Below are 22866 nucleotides of genomic sequence, written 5' to 3'. Positions count from 1 at the left end.
TATTTAATTTAATTAAAAAAATTAAATAAAATTTTAATTATAATAATTAACACAATAATTTTTAAATGAACTTATAATTATGAAAATTCACATATTAGATTTTGAAATTTATTTGTTTCATTAAATTCATGGATATTCTTATATAATTATAACATTTTTATTTTTTTAAATTTTATAGAATAAAATGATTTTCTAATTGAAGGGCATACTCGTCTTTTTAAAGTTATGGGACCAGCCAAAAACCCGAATTGGGGGGCATTCCGAGAATTGAACTCGGGACCTCTCGCACCCTAAGCGAGAATCATACCACTAGACCAAATGCCCGGAGCGGGATCTTTTTAAATTTTTTACACTAATTTCCAAAAACAAAAAACACTAGAATTTTCTTTCCCTCCCAATCATTTTCATTTCGCGCTTATAAACCTTTAATTAATAATTACCGCTAACCCTCCAGTTCCTTCATAATTTTTGTTATCCCATCACCACGAATCACGATTACTTCCCTCCATTTACTTTGGCGTATGATTGGAAATGATCAAATGTCAGCTTACTTACACATACTCTTATAAACTTGCACAGTTTTTTTTTTTTTTTTAGTTAACATAAGAAATTCAAATTTCTTCAACTTCAATGGTTGATCATACTGACACCCAGGTGTTTGATTCTAACTCTCAGGCTCCATCACCATCCCATGGTAATTTTTATATATCTTCAATTTTTTGCTTCTTTAATTTTTTTTTCCTTTTGCGGTTTGAAGTAAAATGGAATATTATAAACGTTACAATAGTAACTGATTGAATTTGTAATCGTCATATGCAAATTGGGTAAACTTAGGATTTAACAAATTTCATTTGTAGCCACCAAATTTATGCCTTATGTAATCGGTTGCTTGTTTGAACTTAAAGGTGAGAATGAAAATGGGCACAAGGGGATTCAAGACGGTGCTCCGTTTGATGATACTGTGGTGCTTGATTGTCCTTTAGTTGAGACCCAGCTGATGATGAAATTAGATTTTGGAACTCAAGTGGTAGATGGTTCTGATTGTTTTGAAGAGAAGTCTCTTCAATCATTCTGTGAGTATGAGAAGGAAGTTGTGCTTGATAGTGAAGATGAAGGTGTTTCTAGAACCTACACACTGCAGGCTGACAACTTGTTATTGGATTCTAATGCATCCATTAGTGAACTATGCAGTGTAGGTCAGTATTGGTTCATTTGTTCCGAGCTCGGAATTTGAGAGTTTTACTCTTTTTGTTGTTTTATGTATGGTATTTTTTTGGTTTTTATTGATAGGTGCTTTCCTAAATTAATGAGCTTTTTAATTACTGCTATTGTGTGCTTAGTTGAAGGGGAAAAGGGGTGTAGAGTTGCTGTTGAGAGAACTAATATGCAAAAAGATCTTGTTATTGGCTCTCAAGAACCTGGAGACTCATCCCAAGTCGATGCACTTGAATTTGTGGACAAATTTCTGTCTCTTAACAAGATGGATTTGTCTCCAGAATGTGGCATGAAGAGGACAGTTGGGGAGAAATCTCCTCCTTTCTCAAGTGTAAAATGGTCACAAAGTTTGGCCAAAAGACTGAAATTTAGAAAAACTCCAGTTACAAAGAGTGCAAAATTTGAATGGGTTGATAACGATCAGCATGGAAAGGTTGATGTCTTTAGCAAAAGGACAAAGGCCTCTTTTGAATTTGGAGCTGTAAGGCAGGAATCTGTTCTGAAAGATCATAAGGCCATGCATGTTAATGGTGACGGGGGTAGAAGCTCTGGAAATGAGAATGAAAAGAGGAAAGAGCTTGTAAACCTCCATAAAGAAATAGCAGGTTCAACTCATTCAGATCCAAAAGATGATTGCATGATAGAGCAAGTATCTAAAGTGGATGTTAAAAATCATTCTGATAAGGAGATTAATGAGGACTTGCATGTAGAATCATCAGACCAGCAGTTGGATGGTTGTGGTACAGGAATAGATACACCAGACATGTTTGATGTAGGATTTAATACTCAAATAGCTGCTGAAGCCATGGAAGCCTTATCATATGCACCATTTTCCGGCTGCACTGCCTTCAATCCTGATCAAGGTCAATCAAACACCACTAATGATTTCCCAAAAGGTGTAATAATGAAGAAATCGAGGTCAGAACAAGCATTGATACAAACAAGTAATTTCTGTGGTTTAGGAAGCATTGCAACGAAGTCAAAGCGAAGAAAGCGTTCTGCTAGAAAATCTGCTAAGAACTCTAACAAGGTGCCAGACCCTGAGTTGCCAAGGTTGACAAAAATGAGAAGAGGCAAGTCTTTGATAGGTGAACAGTTTGATTGCTCTGCAAACACCAATGGAAACTCTGGCAATGGATCCCCTACACTAATCATCAAAGGACAAGCAGTTGGGATTGTTGGCAAGAACAACAAGGTCAAAGAGTATGAAAATCATACGACTTCATCAATTTTAGTCGAACAGGAAGAAGTGGGACTTAGGAATATTACTGTTGCCCAAGAGAGTCGGCAGTCCTTAGCAGGAGGTACATTGAAAAGGACAAAGAAGCAATCAGATAATCCAAGAGACTGGATGGAAGATGGGACTATTAAATATCGAAGAAAGAGGAGTAGATTAGTTGGCAATCCTACTGACGTTACGAGCGCTAATGGAAGCTGGTCTACATTGCATTCAGATTCATTGGCTGAACCTAAAAGCAACATATTCGATCAAAAAGAGGAAACTGATCAAGAGATAATAGCTCTGACTAGTTGTTTAAACTTAGCAGCAGGGGGCCATCCAAAGGGAAAAAGAACTCCACGTGAAATGCAAAGTCATTCAAATGGAGCCAAGGAAGGTAATCGTAGTTACATGAAGAGTCAAGGAGGAGCAAAATACAATAGCAATACCTCATTTTATAAAGATATGAAGGGGAAACCACAGTCAGTAAATGATAGTTCTCCTTTGAATCTTCCAGAAAAAGATTTAGGAAAGTATTTTGATGAACCAGGTTCAGCAGTTCCCTTCGCTAACAATGAATCAGCTATCATAAGCAAAGAAATCTCCCCAGGCAAGTACCTTGAACCCCCTGGTTCAGGATATAGTAGCACTATTAACTTCACCAAAGGTACAAATGCATCATCCTCTAGTCGTGTGCCTTCTAAATATCATAGAAAACCACTTACCAGAAACCTACCTAAATCCTCCCTCCTGAAAGAACTTATTAGATTAGACGTCTCCGAGTTAATACCAGATTTCACATGGAAAGATTTGAGAAGACGGAGAGATATGTCACATGTTCGAGTTTTGTTTAGTCAGCATTTGGATGATGATGTAATCAAGCGGCAGAAAAAGGTGTCTTTTCTTTTCTTTGTTTGCTTATCTTTTTTTTTTATCACTCAGCAGTATTATATGCGCCACTGTTTTTCCTCCATTCCAGCAGATCTCAGCACGACTGGGCATTTCCATTGCAACATGTCCAGGAGATGCAACACACTTTATAGCAGATAGATTTGTGCGTACAAGAAATATGATGGAAACTATTGCTCTAGGCAAACCAGTGGTGACACATTTATGGCTTGAAAGTTGCGGACAAGCAAGCTGTTTAATAGATGAGAAAAATTACATTCTGAGGGATGCCAAAAAGGAAAGAGAAATTGGCTTCAGCATGCCTGTTACCTATGCTCGTGCGCGCCACCATCCACTTCTAAAGGTGATAGCTGACTAGTGTTAGCTTATTCCCATGCCAGCTATGCTTCAAATTGAATTTCAACTTGAATGTCCTATATGCTGACGTGTGGTTCATCCTCAGCAGGGTCAGAGAGTTTTCATCACCACAAGCATAAAACCTGATAAAGAAATGATCACTGGCTTGGTCAAGGCAGTTCACGGACAGGTTTGCATTCATTTGCAGAAGCATATGCTCTTTCTTCCAACCGAATTGATTAATGAGTTTCTGTTGAATTACTATCTAGGTAATTGATGTAAGTCAGGTATCTGCAGTAAAGGAGGAAAAGTTCCAAGAGAATCCATTGATTCTGTCTTGTGAAGAAGATCATGCTATCTGTGTACCTTTCCTTGATAAAGGTAAAAAATACCATATTCATTTTCATTTTGACATAAGTTAATAATGTATTAATCATATTGGTCTATCCTTTTTTTTTTTTATAGGGATAGCAGCTTACAGTTCAGAACTTCTACTGAATGGAATAGTAATTCAGAAATTGGAGTTTGAGAGGTGAGGACTAGCATCCTGGGTATACCGAATTATTTCAACATTAAAAATAAGAAATTGGAATTTATAAAGCACTTTCATCTTAATAACAGACATCGGCTCTTTAAGTATCATGCCAAGAGGCATCAGCGCAGAACAAAATCTAGGAGAGGTGACGTCTGCTTGAAGAGAAGCTTGTAATTGACAGTTGCTAGAAACTAAATATAAACCATCCCGTTTCCCACATCTTGTAAATGGTAAAGAAAGAATCGTATGGCAGAAATTTCTGTAATAGTGTACCAATCGTGGTCTCGGGGCTATTTTGAACATTGAGCAAGCATAAATATATCAATACATATGTGTGTCTCTTTTTTTTTAAGAAAAAAAAAACTTATTATTGATCAGGTTCAGTAGGGCAATGAAGGCACGGCAGGAGTAATACAAAAGAGGTAAGAACCCTAAATAGAACAACAGAAGACTACATGGTGGCACAAATCCTTTATCTTCACTTCCCTAATGATTAATGCATTTCAGTTTACCGGAATTCTTGCACAATTAGAATATATGGCAAGAAGCATTTGTTATTGGCCAGCCTTTCTTGCAACCAGCCTAGCAAAGGATGGGTTGCAGTATGCCATTCCTTTTTAATTAAGCAATTCAAACCCAGAACATTATTAGCACCAACCAAAGCAAAATGAATGTAAGCTCCCATCAGTTCAGTACTGTGTTAGTTTCACGCAACTTTAATACAAATTCTGCCATTTTGTCAACATCTTAGATAGAATTCCCGGTAACCCTGGGTTCATGATATTTGATTACTGTATACAAAAATGACACGAGTATGTACTGTTCATGCCAAGCTCTCAAAACATATTACATATTCAAAAACCAGGACAACATAAATTAAATGAGAAAATAAGTCTAAAACATTTGTTTCACTATTGAGGTGATCTCCCAGTCTGCTACAATCACCTGTAAAAAGACCAATGTCATAACAGTGCAACGCAGGAGAAAAAGAAGAAAACAAAATGATAAGAATAATTATGCATTAAAAATGTTGTTATGCAGCACAGACATGAGAATTCTTGAGCATGTAATCACATAAGTTCTTGTTGTATCCTGTTCTTTATATTATCTCAGGATTCTCATGCAACTCTGAAAGGTCTCTTTGTAACTTTTAGAATAAACTTCTCTAAAGAGACCCAAAATAATAACCATCGTGTTGCTAATTTGGATGGCGAACAAAGATTGGAAAATAGCAACTATATTCAACAAGAATACGTGTTGTCTCACAAGGAATTTTATCATTTATTTAAAAGCCCAAAGTTCTCATCATATTGCTTCGTGTCCCACACACATTACAAAAGTGAACTACTATAGTACATTCCTTCAGATTTCATTTCATTAAAGATGGTAATAAATATCATTAACTAAAAAAGATACAACAAAAGTATAGAAGCAGTATATACCAGCTTGATCACACTAATGATTCATCTCAGGAGCTTGGGCATTAAGGTTTCCACTCGTTGGCACTGTTGGATTGGCTTGGTAGGTTTGAGGTGTAGCCATACTAGGGGCTCCACTGGATGAAGCAGGTGGCGCCGCACTACCAGAAACTGCTGTTGGGTTCATTACAGCAGGAGGTCTTGGAAAACCATTTAATTGACCAGGTGCAGAAGGAGCACCAGGAGGTGCCATCATTGGTGGCATGCCTGGAGCAGACACATAACCTGCCAGTACCATGAGAAAAGATTCAATTCCATTCATTCTTGATGCCACAGGATTAGACCAGATGCAACATATGGTTGGCATGGTCAGTTGAAAGCACAAAAGCATCGGACCAGAACTGGAAACAATGGGTCAGCATATGTCTGACAAAGAAACTTAGGCTCATAATGCAAGTTGATAGCTTAAAGAAAGAGGCAGCTTTTAATCTTCATAAACAAGACAGCCTGAAAAAATATATATTTTGCCGCACTAGATGATTTGTCAACACATATAGAAGCATGAATATAGCATCCAGTATAAAAAATGTGGGCACTCTTACAAGAGAAGATAAAACAAAGTTGGCATACGAAATATCTATAGTTCACCACTATATAGATTTGTTACCGAACTATGACATCAACCAACTGCAGGAATAGCCATACATCAGGTCAGCAACAAGACATCTGCCAGAACAATAAGCAACAATGTGGGCACAAATAGAATCAGGCAACAAAAACTGTGTTTACAGGCAAAATGCATAAGCATATGATACATGCATCAATATGAAGAGCTGTGAAGAAACGCAACTTTATTTTATTTCCATTTTACCTGGAGGACTCGGACCTGGTCTTGGAAGAACAGGAGGCCTCATCCCTGGGACTAATGGAGCACTTCCAGTCATTGGCATAACAGGTGTCGGAAGAACCGGAAGGCGGGGCCTCTGAGCCAAAAGATGCTGATTGTATGCGGCACCAACCTGCTGGAAAGCTGCAGTTTGGCCAAGATGTTCCTTGATTCTCTGATCAATTAAACTTTGGGTTTGTTGTTCCTCAAATTGCTGATAGTAGCTTCTTACATTTGCCTGAAATTAAGGGAACAGAATAAAATAAGTACACAGAGTGATTCATAGCTATTGGATACTCGCGTACAATACCTTGTGCTTGTAGCCTGCATTGTGCTGTTTTCTAACAGATGGCTGAAAAAACAAATTAAAAAGACACCGTCAGTTCCATAAGATGTAAATGGTTGACAGATACAGAAACAAGTACATTACATATGAGATAGCACCATATTTGACCAACTTCTTTTAACAGATGCAAGCCACAATAATTCTGAGGCACCGTGATTTTTGTTATAGGACAAATGGGTTTAAAAAATGAACATTAGAAGGGGGGAAAAAAGTTAAAGTTCCTCGAGAATGGGGACTTACAGAATCGTGCGTCAAATAGGTGTCACAATAATCACAGTAGTACCTGCAATTAAGCGGGAAAAAAACAGAAGTAACCCGTTAGAGTTTGAGCAAGATACAGAAATAACACTCATAAGAAAATAAACAAATCAAAAGGCAGAAAGATCGTACCGAGGCATTGCTTTCTGTTGATTGATTTACGTTGAAAACAGATAAAAAGCCCCAAACAAGAACTAACGTGAATCACGAAGAAAAACCCTAAGAGAGAGAAAAAGCGGGGGTATCAATAGGTGAATGGGGGGCTGTTTGGTCTCGAGAACATTCATTTGAATGTTTTACGTGTATATACCCCGCAGCCGTAATTGAGGGTAGCAAAATCCGGATCCGAAATTTGGTAAATCTGTATCCGAGTGGGAAACCCGTGCGATTTAACTCTTTCTTTATATAAAAACCCGTGCGGATTTTTCAGATACCGGGAATCCGAAATTCCGAATAGTTAAAGCAATGAAAATATGAAGGGATTTTTAAAAAAAAAAAATGTAAGAACCAAATTGATAAAATCAAAAAGTTCAAATAATAGTATAAGGATCTGACCACTACGTATTTTTGCTTTTTTTTTTATCTAAAATTTGAATAGATATAAACTAATTTGAATTCTAAATAAAGTTAAATATCTGAATGTAAATAATATGTTTATTTTTTTTAATCGTTAAAAATAAATATTAAGTTGTTCATTTTTTAACTTAAAAAATTAAAAACTAGCATTTTTTTATTTATACCCTTATAAATTATAAATGTTAAACAAATAATAAACATCTTAAAGAAAATAAATAAGATAATATATTGTCATAACTTAAATCATGTTCAATTGAATACAACCCTTAAATATTCTAAATTAGTATATATTAATAAATTTTATTGTAACTTATGATGTTTTTATATGAAAAATATTCACAAAAAATTATGAAGATAAATAATGCTAGTTTGAAGAAAAAAAAATAGTCTACCACAAGTTCAAGAGATGGGTAATAATACTAATTACTAATTTTATTTAGGTAATGATGAAAATTAATTAATTAGATATGGATATTTTAGAGAATATTTTTAGTGATATCATTTAGACTTTTAGATTAAGCAAAAAATTAAAAAAAAGATTAGCATAATAACTTAATCACTAAATTTTTTTTATTAAATTGAAAAAACAAACAAACTTACTAATTGAAATTAAGTAAATTAAGTCATTGAGTAAAAAAAAAAAAAAACAAACAGCTCTTTAGTCTCTCGTGTTCAAATATCACAACAACAAATAGAACAATAAATACTCATTAGTTAATAATAATTTAATTTTTTTCATTGGAGCATATAAAATATAATCAATAAAAGATAATCACTAAAATTTAGGGGCACTTAAAGCTTATTTGTCGGGCAGCATAAGTGATGAACAAGTAAAAATGACCAACAATGTGCAGGGAACAAACGACAATGGTAACGCATTACATGGTTGCGGTGACCTTGTTGATTCAAATGACAATGATTAATGATAACTTTTTTTTTGAAAATTATTTATTTATTTACTTCCTAGTTTAAGGAATTTGAATCATTCACATTACTATTGATATTGTTTATTTACTAAAAAGATAAAAGGTATGAGAATGGATTTTGGATAGGGCAACAAATTTAAAAATAATAAATGAAAATCTCATAACATCACAAGTGGGTCCGTATTTTTTTAGGATGCGGACAGATGTTGATCCGGTCCGGATCCGAATAGTATTAAGGCGTCCAGCGTCGCAAATTTTGAGGCGTTAACAGAAAACTAATATAGGAAATGCACAAGCTATCACCTGCGATTCTTTGCAACTGAAATCGGGTATGACGTGTCTTATGTGCGGCTATTTTCCCTCCTCCTAACGCCCAATCTTTTCTCCGACAGTAAATTGCCCGAACTAATCAAAACATGAGCGTGAATTCTTCGGCTCCGCTTTCAGGTTCAATTTCCAATTATTTATTTATCAGGTGACCATATATTTCCGTTTTAGAATCTAACTAATTTATTTATTTATTTTTTTAAATTTTCTCTATGCATTGTTTATGCTTATTCTTCATTATTTTCGCATTAAAATTTTGATTTTGAATGTGATAATTGGAATGGATTGTTCAGGACCAGTGGCTGTTGAAGTAAAAGTTGGTGAGAAGCAGAAGAATTGGTCGACGACGCCATCCCATATTGTTCATCACTTTGGTACCAGCGGACTGGCTGTTGCAGTTGCCTCTGCTGTCACTCATCCTCTAGGTTCTTCTAAACTTAAGTTTTTAAATTTTCATAAAATTTAAGTTTTACCCCTGCTATTTTAATTGGCAAGAAGTTCTGGACGTGTTTGTTACTACGGTTCGAATGGTAGAGGAGTTGCTACATACCAGGTGTATTTTGTCAGAAAATGTGAACCCAAAGAAAGGATTTTGGTTTAATAGTGACCAACGTCGGAGTAGAATATTATCACTTACATTGGAATTCATGCACTGCTATGGGATGTAAACCCATTGCTAAGTACTAGTAGCTTTGTTGTGAGGCTTTTGTAAGCAAAAAGAGTAGGAAATGTAGATGGCAGTTTCATTAGATCCAATTTGGCTATGCTTTCAGGGGCTGAGGACATGTAATTCTACAGGAGTATAGGTGTCTGAAGCAAAGTCAATCTCGCTTTCTGAGCGTCAGCCAGACAAGAGTATTTGGGACTTGGGAAAGAATTTAGGTTTCCATTCCTGCAAGCTGCAACTAGTTAATTACTTAATGAACTTTTGTGCATAAGAAAGGAAGTAAATAGATGGTTCACCATCAGATTTTTTATCAAGTGCTTATTGATTAAACATCTAGTTAATTGTTCTTGAGAGTTTGAGTGCTTGTCATATAGAACCCTTTATTTTTATTTATTTATTTGTTTGATAAGGCTTGTTATATAGAACTTAAAAAAGAACTGGAGACTTTTGATATTTAATTAATCTCAGCTCGGAATGCAGATGTACTCAAAGTCAGGCTGCAAATGCAATTTGTTGGTCAGAAAGGTCCCTTGAATGGAATGGTATCTTGCTAAGCTTATTTTATTTCATGATCTCCTCGTTTATCAGATTGTATTACCGTGAGATTTGCTAATATATGGACGGCTATAGGGACGATTATTTCTCCAAATATTGAAAAAAGAAGGTCCAAAGTCTTTGTATCTGGGATTGACTCCTGCTCTGACAAGGTCAATTTTGTATGGTGGTCTACGTTTAGGCTTGTATGAGCCCTCAAAGTATGCATGTGATTGGGCATTCGGGTCCACCAATATCTTGGTTAAAATTGCATCTGGAGCATTTGCTGGTGCCACTGCTACTGCACTTACCAATCCAACTGAAGTCCTGAAGGTAAACTATGAAGATAGGCATTTCCCTTTTTGAATTTGATTTAAGAAATCAATTTTCTTTGTTCAGGTGCGGCTGCAGATGAATTCCAGCATGAAACAAAGTGGATCGATTGCAGAAATGCGAAGACTTATTTCTGAGGAAGGAATAAGAGCTCTATGGAAGGGGGTTGGTCCTGCTATGGCAAGAGCTGCTGCTTTAACTGCCTCACAGCTAGCAACATATGATGAATCCAAGCGGGTCAAGTTCTAAGCATGCTATTTTTCTCTTTGAATATCCACGAAGTAATTTCTAAGGTTTCTAAATTGTTCAATTCATATTAATTGTGGACTAAACAGAGTATTTGTCCATATAATTCTCTGCATTGATCCTTTTGGTAGCTTAAAGGTTTTCTTTGGATTTTGCTTGATGCAGATATTGATCAGGTGGACGCCTCTTGAAGAAGGATTTCATTTACATCTCATGTATGCACTATTCTAAGCTTTCTCCTCCCCACACTAAATAAGGGAATAATAAGGATACAACTTCATAAAAAAGAAAAATATTCTGTTTTTCCCCCCAATTCTAACCATATTTGTAATACATGAAGCTCAAGTGCAGTCGCTGGCACCATGAGTACCCTCATAACTGCACCTGTTGACATGGTTAAAACCCGTCTAATGTTGCAACGAGAATCTAGAAAAGTTGGAAGCTATAAAAATGGATTTCATTGTGCATACCAGGTATCAGCTCTCTACAACTTTTACTTTCACATTTCTTATATTTTCCAGCACCAATCTTGTCATAATTCATTTTCGCTATCTGGTTTCATATGCTGTTGATCAATTGTGTAGTTTAAATTGGTAAACAGTTTGTGAATGACACAATTTTGATATTGATTGTCCACGTAGAAGGTGTCAAAGACCACTAAATTTTTCAGATGATTGATTGTCTGTTAGTTCTTGCCATAACGTATGGAGAATACCTTTATTTACTCTTCAGCACGTTCTGTTTGTTAGTTTCTTCTTTTTTTCTTTTTTTTTTAGGACTCAGCTTGATTCAAAAGTGTATTGCAAATCTTGCCTCTGTAATTGGTTATACTGTACACTTTGACTATTAATTGTTGTTAAAACTAGTGATAGAATGTTTCCTATTATTAAGAGCTGTTTGTTCTTTACCACAAACAGAGGGAGAATGCCAAGAAGTTCCCTCATTTTCTATTTTTCTACGTCTTGGTTGGTAGTAGGAAAGTGTTAATGGTTTTGTGTTTTAGCTATGCAGCTAAACTTTATCTTGTGAACAGATTCTTCTGTTTTCTTGCGTAATAAACTTGGGATGTGTGCTTCCAGGTTGTGTGTACAGAAGGCCCCCGCGCACTTTATAAAGGGTGAGAATTTGCTAAAGCTGACATACCCAAATGTGACTCATTGGCTTATAAGTAGTTTATATGTTCTTATTTATGATTGTCCTATTTTAATTTTCACAGTTTTATCTGTTTGCATCCATAATTTTAGCAGGGGCTTTGCAGTTTTTGCAAGATTGGGTCCACAAAGTACAATTACCTTTATCCTTTGTGAGAAGCTAAGGGAGCTTGCAGGATTAAATGCAATCTAGTTGTGGGGCTGTTGATTTGAAGTTTGCAATAGTTGACCATAATAATTTTGTTTAAAAGCCAAAGGAGTTGCCATCATCACCAGCTAGTACCAACTAAGGGAAATTATTGTAGTTAATTTTTGTATTCAATTCTCCGGTGGTTTGAAACACTAATGCATATAGGAGGACCAAAACCTAGCTGGTTTCCATTGAAATGGTCCAGAATAAGTGTAGCAACATTCTTTTCCACTGCTCCCATGTTTCTTCTGGAAAATTTTCTCTCCAAATTTTGGTTATAGTAAAAGTTTGTTGAAAATATCAACTCTAGTGTACTTCTTCCATGATTTATACAAGTAAACGGATTACTCATTCATTGAGTTTCAGGAAAACTGGATAGCCTCTGTAGCAATGATACTTCAGCTTTATATATATGATATTTCATCAATTGAATGGTAAAATAGAGTAACAAGTAATTTTATGTTTATCGTTCGAGTAACACATAATATTGAGATCTCTATTATTATTATTTCGGTATTAGCATCATCTTATAAATTAATTTTATGGGGTTGACCTTTTGTGAATGATAATACCATCAGAAGCTTAGATTTGTTGGCATCTGTTTGACTGGTACTCCCTTGATTGAAGGAGTTTAGGTTCAACTAATTCTATTTTGACTTCTCTCAAAATATATATTTGAAGGGGAAAAAAAAACTCTATCTTGACTTTTATGAGAGCTGTTTTCCAGCTCATCCAATGAAAGTTACTTTGGATCTGGAGGTGCATTTTTCGTTTTAGTAATAAGCCAATGGGATCCAAATTCCAACCTTTCATTCATCGTCTGGCTTATGATTAAGTTTGAGCCATAGGAACTGGTCTAATTGACTTCAATGTTTTATTTTGTACCTAAATAACAATTGCAGGCAATGGAGCGAATCTATTGCATGATTCCAAGTGCAGTCTTTAGATTCCAACGTCACCGCCGGGATTAAGATTTCAGAACTGTCAGTCTCACATGGTTGCTGGGCCACACAACTCAAGACAGGTAATGTACATTCGTTGGGTCCATCTGATATCAGCCCTAAATCAAAACTCAAAGTCTTGATCATATTCAGTCTTCTCACAGCGCCTTCAGAGTTTTGATCGTGATAACACAAGTCTAACAAAGCTGCAGATTTCTGGGACCACCACCCTACACGGTTCGCTTGTTACTGGATACTATTGCTCACTGCCGGCTGTCAATTAATTTGACAGCTGCCACGTGTGGGGACACTCCTTATCTCAATTTTATTGCGGCATAATCCGAAAGTACTACTAAGTTTTAACTCCATATATTAAAGGACTATTACTAAAAAAGGCTCTTTTAATTTTTTTTCTTTAATTAATTAATTATTTATTTATTTATATGATAAATAAGAGTGTAAAAAAATAAAATTTTTAAAAAAATTCTTCATATAAAAATAAATTTATATTATTTTAATTAATTTTTTTCTCCACCAAAATAATAACAATTATAATACTTTCAAAAATGATAAGATAAAAAATAATATAATACTAAGTTGAAAACTCTAAAAAAATTTCAAATGAAATTATCCTTTTCTCTTCGGTATAAACTCTTTCGAAGAGCCGTTTGGTAATGTTCTGATTAATTAAGTATAGAGAGTAATGTAGAAAACGTTTTGAGAGTTGTTATGCATATTAAAATTTATACATAGAAAAATGGTCATTTTAGGTTGGCAGTCAAACAATGATTAGATTAGTGTTAGTTATTTTATTTAAAACAGTGACTGATTTTTATTTCAAAAATCATGGATAATTTTTTTAGTTAGGATCTCCCTAAATTACATACATGTAACTTATAACCTCTCATATGAATAATGAGTGGGCTCACACCATTCATTATTTATATGAGATGGTTATAAATTATATGCATGTAACTTAATATTAGCCTTTTAGCTAATGGTAACAAAGGAATTTACTAGCGTGTCTGTGAATTTGATATTTTGACTCTCTCTCTCTAGTTGTAATTTAATTTGTACCGTCGTGAATTTTTATTAGTAGAACTGTGAGTCCACAACACAACTCTAAGCCGACGATGTGTGGAGAAAGGGTGAACTGCAAGCTACAATTGCGAACAGAAGTCACAGACTCAAAGTGTTTGGAACCTTGGAGCTGGGGGAGCCTTTGGTGGGACAGTCTGGCGCTCTTATCTTTGTGCCTCGTTTTTCACGCTAATCTACCATCTTACCCATTCGTTTGTTTTTACAATCGTATCCCCTTGCATTAACAAACAGTGAATTGCCAGATCAGCTTAACAAATAACGGTATCCGAATATCCGTACTAGTTTCGAATGAAAATGACCCATCCAGTATGGTAAATTTCGGCTAATGATAGTCAACTTCAACTGATGCTCATGTTATCTCCAAAAGAAAATTAAAAAAAAAAACAAAAACATTTTAAGTGCTTTATCATAATGTCAATCCAAAAGGGCAAAAAAAAAAAAAAAGAAAAAAGAAAAATTGAAAATATTTTCTTACCAACACGAAAATAGATCGTTCAAAATATTAATTTTTAGCAAGAAAAAGCTATTCACTCTGAACGTGACCCTGAATTTGCATTTTGAATTTGTCAAAACGCTGCGTAGCACATGTGTTTCATTTACTTTTTTCTTTTAATTGCCAGCACGTGTATTTGATTTACATTTTTCATTTAATTGCCTCAAGTTGTGCAGCACGTGTTTCATTTACTTTTTCCTTCTATATTGTTTTTGTTTAAACCAACAGAATTGTTTCTGTTTAATTACTTTTTCCTTCCATTTAATTGCTTTTCCTTCTATATTGTTTCCGCCTAGTAACAGAATCAAAGATCACAATCAGTCTTTAATCTTGTTTCCGCCTTCTTCTTCATTGATTGGGTTTTCCAGTTATTTGTAACAATTCTTTGTTTTTTTTTCATTAGGCATATTTGTACAGATTGGTTAGGGATTGATGATGGGATTTGGGGATTCTTTGTTCATTATTATTCCTTGAAATTTTTACTCTGTGTTCCTGTGCATGAAACAATTTTGATGGATTGATTTCATTGTATTTGTATGTATAAGTAACATACATGATTAAGGAGAAGAATAATAGACTGCAGTTGTTCAATTCAGGGGCGGTGTGAGGGTTAGAAATACTGTTTTCAATTTAGGAGGGTGTGTAAGAGATTTTAGTTCGTCAAAAGAATTCAATTCGGGACGGTGTGTAATAGAGAAAAGGAAAAGAGATTTCAGTTCGTCAAAAGAAAGAAAAGGAAAAGAGATTTGTTTGGTTCGTCAAAAAAATAAGAAAAAAAAAGAGAAATATGTGTATGTAACAGAGAAAAATAAGTAAAGAAAAAATGTTAAACACACAATTTTTAATTTAATCCAAACGATATGTTTTACATTCAAGGTGCAAATTCGGGGTTAACTTCAAATAAATAGCAGCGCTGTTTTTAGCATAGCCTAATATACCATAACATATGGGTGTGTAGACTCTCGCGGACCTATGGCTCCCTGTACATTTGGATGGGACCCATTTCAAGCTGTACTAACTCGACGAATCTTGAATCAACTGAAAAGGGGGATAAGACGCTTTCTATTTCTTTCTTAATTGTTTACAAAAGACAAATAGGATTATTATTTCCAAAAGTTCATGCGGGTGTATTTATTGCTTAATCTTGACTACAATTAGAAAGAGTAAATTAGTGAAGTAGAGTAAAAAAAGAAAAAGGGCAAAAAAGGGCCAATCAAGCCAATTATGGAGAGTGTCCGACTCTTTAAGTTTACGGCTGATTCATGAGTCACGGCCCAGCAGCAAGACATGTCATTAGCGGTTAAATTCAAAAAGGGTGGAGGGAAAAACGTGTTTCTCTTCTCCGCCGCTAAACCATATATAACTAGTAAAAGTCGGCCTACCCAATTATGGCTATATAAATTTGGCAATCAAGCCACTTGGACTACCACTATAATCCTGTAGATTTATGTGCTATTTTATATTAACGTAGTGTATAGAAAAAAAATTATGATTATAAAATTAAAATTAATAATGTGTCGTAAATAAGATTTTTAAATAAAAATTTTGAAAAAAATAATAAAAATATTATATTTTTTTTATTATATAAGTGATAGATCAAATCAATTTAATTTTTAAGTTATACTAGATAATATTTACTAAATATTTTAGTGCCATAAATTTTAAACTATAGCTATCTAACCTTAATATCTAATAGTACCTTATTGATTTATGGGTAAGTATAATACAAAATTATAATTAATAAGTGGATATTAAATAAAATGTACATATATAAATTCACTTAAAAATTATTATAAAAGCATAAGTGGGTGCGATATCTTTGAAAAAAATAAAAATAAGTTTAAATTAATGCCAAATTCAATTTCATTAATACATTCCTATGAAACGAGTTATAGTTCTTATGGTTCACAATATATTTTGTCTTAAAACTCGTTTTATAAGGATATATTAAAAAATCAGCTTATGTACTTCTTTTGTCTTTTAATTTTGTTTTTACTATTTTAAAAGAAAGTCAACGTCTTTAGAAGAATTATAACTACTAATTTGTTGGCAAATAGTGAGATATAATAACAGAAACAGCTATATAATTTAGAGTTTTTTAATAATAATAATAATATACTCTTTTATGGATCAAACTTATTCCAAGTGCACAATTAATTAAATTTAATGGCGATCGATAATAATGGATATAATATATAAATTAATCCAACTAAGACTAGCGGATTGATAATTAAATAGTTCAAATCTTCGAATAACTCCAAGGAGAGGCATTTGCCCCCACATGATCCACGAGGCCACTCATTAATCCATCTGTTCATTGTTCCCGCTCAACAGAAAATTGATCCGGGGATGGAAGGGTAAAATCGTCATTAAAGCAATCCAACAGTTCTCGCTTCAACTCCCAAAGTGTACAGGTGAAGAAATAATCAAGCCCACAAATGAAGCAGCTGTAGGGCTAATCTCGTAAATAACTCCAAAAAAAAGCCCACTTAGGATCAATTTAATTATATTAAATTTTCCGAAGATCCAACTTTGCCATCCAGATATCTCCAAATTTCCCCAAACAAAAACAAAAGGCGACGACTCCACGAACGAAAAAGAAAAAAAATAAAAAATAAATACAAATTATAGAGAGAGAAAGCAAAACGCAAAACTAGCAAAATTTTAGAGAGAGAAACAGAGGCAAAGGACCAGAACCAGAGAGAAACGGAGACAAGTAGAGAGAGAGTCTTGTAGAGCGCGCGTGTTTGTGTTGTTTTGTGAACAGGCATTAATGGCGGAGAGTAAAAAGGAGAAAAAATCGAGCGAAGAAAGAGTGAAGCTGTTCGTGGGTCAAGTGCCGAAACACATGACGGAAGCTCAGCTCCTGGCAATGTTCAAAGAGTTCGCTCTCGTTGACGAAGTCAACATCATCAAGGACAAGACTACTCGCGCCTCCCGTGGTCATTTTTTTTCCTTTTAACTCCGCTCGTTTTATTCGGTTCTTTCAAATTTTTTGTTGAATGCATGATTCGTCGTCGTTTTGTGTGTTTTGAGCCCTAATCTTAGAGTGTTTTTTTCGTTTTTAGGATGTTGTTTTGTGATTTGTCCGTCGAGGCAAGAGGCCGATAAGGCGGTCAATGCCTGTCATAACAAGAAGACTTTGCCAGGGGTTAGTTCATTCATTCAAATTTTGTGTTTTCCTGTTGGATTGTGTGCCACATTATCAGTTAGTGATGTTGGAGTTTATGTTTTTGTTGCCAGTTTTAGCGATCTTTAGATCTAATGAACTGGATAGAATCTTCTAATATAGTTCAGTGCTTAAGCTGATGTGTAGTGTCTAACTGTTACAGTTTGTGAACCTTGTGCATTATATTCCAGTTGTGAACTTAAATTAACTGCTTGAGTTGCTGATATGTATGTCTAGATTAGTTAACAGTCTGATTTGTTGTTATTATGAGTAATAAATGCTTAAGACTATAAATTAGTTATATTGAATTGGCTAACGATACATACATAATTACTTATTATTGTTGGGGAAAAGAAAATTCAAAGTTCTAACATTTGCTGCTTGTCAAAAGATATGAAAGAAAAGATTATGCCATATATAACCTTCATTTTTAAATATTTTCCAAATATTTTAAAGCCTGTTCCTGATATAGGAAGGGTTAAAAGTTGAAGCAAGTTACTGTCTTATGTGTCTCAATCAGAGCAAACTGTCTGGGCTTGTGGCCTGATCTTTATGCTTTCCTTTTCATTTAGAGTTGGACACTGGGGCTATTAAGACCTATATGTCCCTTTTCGAAGGTGTTACTTCTTTAAAATATTTTTGTTCAGTGACTTAAAAAACTATCATGCTGAAGGTTATGCATGGCCATATTCACACATCAGAATTTTTGAAGGAGTTAAAAAGAAGTAATGGATTTAGTGAAATGAATTTAGCAGATTTCTATATGATCTGTCAATTTTTTATATTGAAAACAAGGCCGGATATCGATATCTAGCAGTGGATTGCTAAAAATGATGGTAGAGAAATGAGTCAAAAGTAAATTTTTCAAAATAAAATTGAAATCCATTAAAAAGAGCTAACTAAAAAGTTTCTTACAAAAACTGATTGATATTTTCACGCACCGATCTAAGGATAATGGTAACAAACAAAAACACTCTCCTAAGAATAAAGTTGTGCTAGAATCATTAGTGAACTGCCAATGCAAATTTGGTTGTAAGTTCAACAATGGCAAAAGAAGATTATAACTAACAAGTATGTCATGGAAGACCATCACTCTGAGTTTGTTTATAAGTATGACATTCTTGTAGCATTTTAATTTTAATATGATTTTCCACCAGGAATCATGTTTAAAGTATTGGTAGTTTGGCCAGAGTTAAAGCAGATCCTCCCTTGTGTGCTTCTGCTACAAGGTGCTAGAAATGCTGAAACCCTTTGTGGGTCTCACTGAACCTTCAAGTACTTGCCTGAGCAACACATCTGGTGGCTTCTTGTTGTGCATACTAGTTGATCTGACCTTATATTTTGGCCAATTTGCTTCAATTCAATTATGAAAAAACTTCTGAAAGTTCAATCATGAAAAAATTGACTAAGTACTTATTCATTCAGGTTATTCATCTCTGTTGCCCTAGCTCATTGCTAACTTTCAACTACTTGTGTCATTCTCTTCTTTAGGTTTGATGCTTTTGTAATTCTCTCTCTAACTGAAAATCAATTTGCTCTTTGTACATTTCAGGCATCTAGTCCATTGCAAGTGAAATATGCGGATGGTGAACTGGAAAGGCTAGGTATGATATGTTTACTGTAATAATAAATGCTTAGACAAGTTTTTTGTCCAGTTGTAGCAGAGGTTCACAGTTTTGTGATGCTGATCCTTTTAATAAAGTTTCAACTTTTGAATTGGATTTAAGTATTCTCATGAATAGCTTTTTACTGTCTTTGCAATTTAGAACACAAACTCTTCATTGGTATGCTGCCAAAGAATGTTTCTGAAGCTGAAGTCTCTGCCCTATTCTCAATCTATGGAACAATAAAGGATTTACAAATTTTAAGAGGTTCTCAACAAACAAGCAAAGGTACTTCTTCTAAGATCCTGAGTTATCTGTTCCATATATATATATATATTTTCCCAATGCTTGATTGTTTCCAAACAACTGAAATTTAAAACTTATGTGATGTTATACCATGTTTTTTTTTTTACCCTTGTGGCAGGTTGTGCATTTTTGAAATATGAGACCAAAGAACAAGCCCTGGCTGCTCTAGAGGCTATCAATGGAAAGCATAAAATGGAGGTTTGTCTTTATTTATTTGATTTTTGTGTTTGAAAATTTATCTTCAAATGAGTGCCCTGGAATGTTGGTGCTTGTTTCCAAGATATATTCTTATTCTCTCTGGTGTTTAAGGAGCCTGGTGCATTTTTAGTATGATTATGCTGATAATTGTTTTTAGGTGCTTTGGACCTGACTTCTGAGGTTTGTATCTACCTTTTCTGCCTCAAAATAGCCTGCAAGATGTTGAACACTCTTCCCTTTTTTCATTTCTTCAGTAGGTTGACCACAGATAACAGCAACAACAGATGGAAAATAATTGCTTATTGCCAAATCTAAACTAAGCCAACAGCAATCAACTTCAACCTGCTAAATTTTGCGTATTATATTGTCTTATTCTGCTGTATTATCTTTGAAGTTGTCGAGTTGAGTTTGCGGCTACCATTTGCTGATGCGGAGGCTTGAGATTAATACGGCTACAGTGACTTTATCTGATTACAATCTTTTGGTTCTATTAGGGTTCAAGTGTGCCTTTGGTTGTCAAATGGGCAGATACGGAGAAGGAAAGACAAGCTCGCAGAGCCCAGAAAGCTCAGTCCCAGGCCAATAATTTACCAAATGCTGATTCACAACATCCCTCTTTGTTTGGAGCTTTGCCCATGGGGTATGCTCCCCCGTATAATGGTTACGGGTATCAGGTAAGTCTTGCTATTTTTTCCTTTGTTTGGAGTCAATTTTTTGCCTTGGACCTAAGCTGAACTTTTTAAAAACTCTTCTGTACTTTTATTTATTCTTATGTAATGAACTCCTCTGAACTTGTATCTTAATTCCCTATTTCGTCTTAGTGCACTTCCATGATTTAATAGATTCAACTCCAAAATTGATTTATTTGCTTCCTGTTTGGTTCTCTACATAGGCTTCCGGAAGCTATGGACTTATGCAGTACCGCCTGCCACCAATGCAGAATCAGCCTGGCTTCCATGGCATAATTCCCCCTGTAAATCAAGGAAATGCAATGCGTGGAGCTAGTCCTGATCTTTCTTCTAATATGGGGCCTAGAAATTATGCTATGCCTCCTTCAGGTTTTGTGGGCTCTGGTTATCCTGCTGTGCCTGGTCTTCAGTATCCCATGCCATATCCTGGAGGAATGTTGGGTCACCGACCTTTGAATAATTCACCTGGTTCAGTCTCACCTGCAGTTGCAAACAGTAACCCATCAACTTCGTCCAGTGGTGGTACAGGTTCTGGTGGTCAGATTGAAGGTTTCTTATCTATTTATTCAGTTCACTAGTTTTGTTTTCTAATGGTGTATCTCAGAGGCTTGTTCTGTTAACTATGGTGTCTTCTGTCTTAGGTCCACCTGGTGCTAATTTATTCATTTATCACATACCTCAAGAATTTGGTGACCAAGAGCTTGGCAATGCTTTTCAAGCATTTGGTAGGGTCTTGAGTGCCAAGGTTTTTGTCGATAAAGCAACTGGTGTAAGCAAATGTTTCGGTAAGTACACTGTTGATTTGGACCTGTAGCAATTGATGCATGGATATCTCTCTCAGTGAGCCTCTATTTGCAGGTTTTGTCAGTTACGAATCACCAGCTTCTGCTCAAAATGCTATTGCCATGATGAATGGATGCCAATTAGGAGGTAAGAAATTGAAAGTTCAGCTTAAAAGAGACAACAAACAGAATAAACCTTATTGATTGGAAGGTGAGTCATCGAAGGAAGCAGAATTCTCTGTCATATGTGCTCGCATGCAACCTTGATATATGGAGTGACTTCAGTCAACACCTTGGGATGGATGAGATAATCTTGCTTACATGCATTACTCCATCCTACTTGTACTTGCCTCTTGGGATTTAATCCCAGAACTTGTAATTCATCATTCACTCTGTGCCAATACAATTTGTAATTTGTGTATCATCGAAGTTCATTTAGACATCAATTATTAATTTATTGATTTTTCCCATACAACATATTTGGTGTGATCAATTTTATCCTTGATCCAATTCCTCCATAGTTGTTTTGCTTTCAAAATTTGTTGACCTTTCTTTTTTGGGCCTTTATTCCTTTTCTTCACTAGTATGTGTCTCAGGAAATAATTCATCCAGGGTTGGAGGTACTTCAAGAGTTTCAAGTATGTTGTCTCTTTTTTGTGTGAAAGCATAGTGCATTGTGCTTATAACCTCTTTGTTACCTAAATTCAGTATTTCCAACATGTGAAATACCTGTGAAGTTAAGGTCAATAAATGTCTATGCTGGCTTGCTAAAACTGGAGCTGTACAGAATGCTTGTTACCGTTGTTTCTGTTCAGATATCTACCAATGTTCTTTTATCATCCTCATATTTTACAAATTAATTCTGTGCCGCTTTCTGATTGTTTATTTTATGTGGTTTTTTGTACTATGTTTGTGTTATGGTCTGCCCAATTGCCTGGTTGTTGGAACTGGGAATGTCAATAACTCTTCCAATTTTGAGTAGTTTCCTATTAATTTATATTTGATCACAGTCAGGTTGGTTTAAGATTTCAGTTTTTTCCTTTCTAGTAAAAACAGAATGTTGATGTGATCTTTCTAGCATTCCTATCGAGATTTTGAAGATGTATTTTGTGGATGGTTTGCCTGCTTGGCAGTAGGTATTGTTGATACAGAAATTTATTATTTATATCTATCTTCTTTGTTTTAATGAGTATTAACCTACGTGAACATCACTGTTGTAGGTTAATCAGCAAATGCTTCATATAATGACAAGATAAAACAAAGAGATACCTCATAGTTTGCTGGATTACAGATTGAGAAGGTAGCTGTTGCTTTTATGTATTTTTTCATTTCCTGTAGATGAGCTTTGAGCCAATATTTAAGGGCTTCTTCTTCTTCTTTTCAGTCTTTTATTTGTCCTTTGCCTTCTGTTTATGTGCTGCTATTCTCAAATAGTTGATGGATGTGTTATATTTGGCTTTTTCAATGCATTATGTAATAATGTTGAGTTACACTCTTATCAAAACTAATAA

At 34.9% G+C, this 22866-nt stretch overlaps 4 protein-coding genes and 1 non-coding gene across 19 annotated transcripts; 3 read left to right on the top strand and 2 right to left on the bottom strand.

Moving 5' to 3' along the window:
• Positions 1 to 252: 252 nt before the first annotated feature.
• TRNAP-AGG (transfer RNA proline (anticodon AGG)) lies at positions 253 to 324 on the bottom strand. The gene has a single exon. It is a non-coding gene; the product is annotated as a tRNA-Pro (tRNA).
• A 70-nt stretch (positions 325 to 394) lies between these two features.
• On the top strand, positions 395 to 4558 carry LOC102624319 (uncharacterized). Of its 5 annotated transcripts, none has more exons than XM_006479789.3 (8): positions 395 to 694; positions 906 to 1196; positions 1341 to 3328; positions 3414 to 3686; positions 3786 to 3869; positions 3949 to 4060; positions 4145 to 4211; positions 4301 to 4558. In XM_006479789.3, the coding sequence occupies exons 1-8, from the start codon at positions 631 to 633 to the stop codon at positions 4386 to 4388; spliced, it is 2967 nt and encodes a 988-aa protein (XP_006479852.1). In that variant the 5' UTR covers positions 395 to 630; the 3' UTR covers positions 4389 to 4558. The 5 variants fall into 5 exon arrangements, with proteins under 5 accessions (XP_006479852.1, XP_006479854.1, XP_006479853.1 ...); XM_006479791.3 differs by having other exon boundaries at positions 396 to 694; positions 3417 to 3686; XM_006479790.3 differs by having other exon boundaries at positions 396 to 694; positions 3789 to 3869.
• Positions 4559 to 4929: 371 nt separating this feature from the next.
• LOC102624033 (U1 small nuclear ribonucleoprotein C) lies at positions 4930 to 7422 on the bottom strand. Its single transcript, XM_006479788.4, has 6 exons — positions 7255 to 7422; positions 7105 to 7147; positions 6829 to 6870; positions 6504 to 6756; positions 5657 to 5917; positions 4930 to 5159 (listed from the first exon to the last, which is right to left on the bottom strand). The coding sequence occupies exons 1-5, from the start codon at positions 7260 to 7262 to the stop codon at positions 5670 to 5672; spliced, it is 594 nt and encodes a 197-aa protein (XP_006479851.1). The 5' UTR covers positions 7263 to 7422; the 3' UTR covers positions 4930 to 5159; positions 5657 to 5669.
• Positions 7423 to 8855: 1433 nt separating this feature from the next.
• On the top strand, positions 8856 to 12423 carry LOC102623557 (uncharacterized). Of its 7 annotated transcripts, none has more exons than XM_052438802.1 (9): positions 8856 to 9071; positions 9245 to 9376; positions 10087 to 10160; positions 10249 to 10485; positions 10552 to 10722; positions 10897 to 10946; positions 11072 to 11204; positions 11765 to 11848; positions 11976 to 12114. In XM_052438802.1, exons 1-8 carry the CDS (start codon positions 9041 to 9043, stop codon positions 11843 to 11845), a joined length of 909 nt encoding a protein of 302 aa, XP_052294762.1. In that variant the 5' UTR covers positions 8856 to 9040; the 3' UTR covers positions 11846 to 11848; positions 11976 to 12114. The 7 variants fall into 7 exon arrangements, with proteins under 7 accessions (XP_052294762.1, XP_052294761.1, XP_052294759.1 ...); XM_052438801.1 differs by having other exon boundaries at positions 8858 to 9071; positions 11979 to 12125; XM_052438799.1 differs by having other exon boundaries at positions 8860 to 9071; positions 11811 to 11848; positions 11976 to 12423.
• Positions 12424 to 17083: 4660 nt separating this feature from the next.
• On the top strand, positions 17084 to 22656 carry LOC102623068 (RNA-binding protein BRN1). 5 transcript variants are annotated; one of them, XR_008053507.1, is made up of 10 exons: positions 17109 to 17549; positions 17676 to 17758; positions 19329 to 19380; positions 19543 to 19668; positions 19805 to 19884; positions 20379 to 20558; positions 20777 to 21122; positions 21215 to 21358; positions 21432 to 21993; positions 22576 to 22656. XR_008053507.1 is itself a non-coding variant. In XM_006479785.4 (9 exons), the coding sequence occupies exons 1-9, from the start codon at positions 17381 to 17383 to the stop codon at positions 21557 to 21559; spliced, it is 1305 nt and encodes a 434-aa protein (XP_006479848.1). In that variant the 5' UTR covers positions 17084 to 17380; the 3' UTR covers positions 21560 to 22656. The 5 variants fall into 5 exon arrangements, 2 of the variants coding, with proteins under 2 accessions (XP_006479848.1, XP_006479847.1); XR_008053506.1 differs by having other exon boundaries at positions 21432 to 22487; XR_003065626.2 differs by having other exon boundaries at positions 21432 to 22491.
• Positions 22657 to 22866: the final 210 nt, after the last annotated feature.

Source organism: Citrus sinensis, chromosome 3, assembly GCF_022201045.2.
Source record: "Citrus sinensis cultivar Valencia sweet orange chromosome 3, DVS_A1.0, whole genome shotgun sequence".
In the NCBI taxonomy this organism is placed as follows: Eukaryota; Viridiplantae; Streptophyta; class Magnoliopsida; order Sapindales; family Rutaceae; genus Citrus; species Citrus sinensis.
Note: the sequence above shows the minus strand (reverse complement) of the source record. Positions and strands in the feature narration are given on the sequence as shown.

Bases quoted from the DNA above. Each gene is read 5' to 3' on its own strand.
- LOC102624033 (XM_006479788.4), bottom strand. The intron at 6,871-7,104 runs GTAAGTCCCCAT...TTGTTTTTTCAG, and splicing joins CCTATTTGACGCACGATTCT to CCATCTGTTAGAAAACAGCA. The intron at 6,757-6,828 runs GTATTGTACGCG...CCTTAATTTCAG, and splicing joins ATGCAGGCTACAAGCACAAG to GCAAATGTAAGAAGCTACTA.
- LOC102623557 (XM_052438799.1), top strand. From the start codon at position 9,041: ATGAGCGTGAATTCTTCGGCTCCGCTTTCAG. The intron at 9,377-10,086 runs GTTCTTCTAAAC...AATTAATCTCAG, and splicing joins TGCTGTCACTCATCCTCTAG to CTCGGAATGCAGATGTACTC. The intron at 10,723-10,896 runs GTCAAGTTCTAA...TGCTTGATGCAG, and splicing joins CATATGATGAATCCAAGCGG to ATATTGATCAGGTGGACGCC.
- LOC102624319 (XM_006479789.3), top strand. From the start codon at position 631: ATGGTTGATCATACTGACACCCAGGTGTTTGATTCTAACTCTCAGGCT. The intron at 3,870-3,948 runs GTTTGCATTCAT...ATTACTATCTAG, and splicing joins TCAAGGCAGTTCACGGACAG to GTAATTGATGTAAGTCAGGT. The intron at 4,061-4,144 runs GTAAAAAATACC...TTTTTTTTATAG, and splicing joins TGTACCTTTCCTTGATAAAG to GGATAGCAGCTTACAGTTCA.
- LOC102623068 (XM_006479784.4), top strand. From the start codon at position 17,381: ATGGCGGAGAGTAAAAAGGAGAAAAAATCGAGCGAAGAAAGAGTGAAG. The intron at 17,759-19,328 runs GTTAGTTCATTC...TGTACATTTCAG, and splicing joins ACAAGAAGACTTTGCCAGGG to GCATCTAGTCCATTGCAAGT. The intron at 21,123-21,214 runs GTTTCTTATCTA...CTTCTGTCTTAG, and splicing joins TTCTGGTGGTCAGATTGAAG to GTCCACCTGGTGCTAATTTA.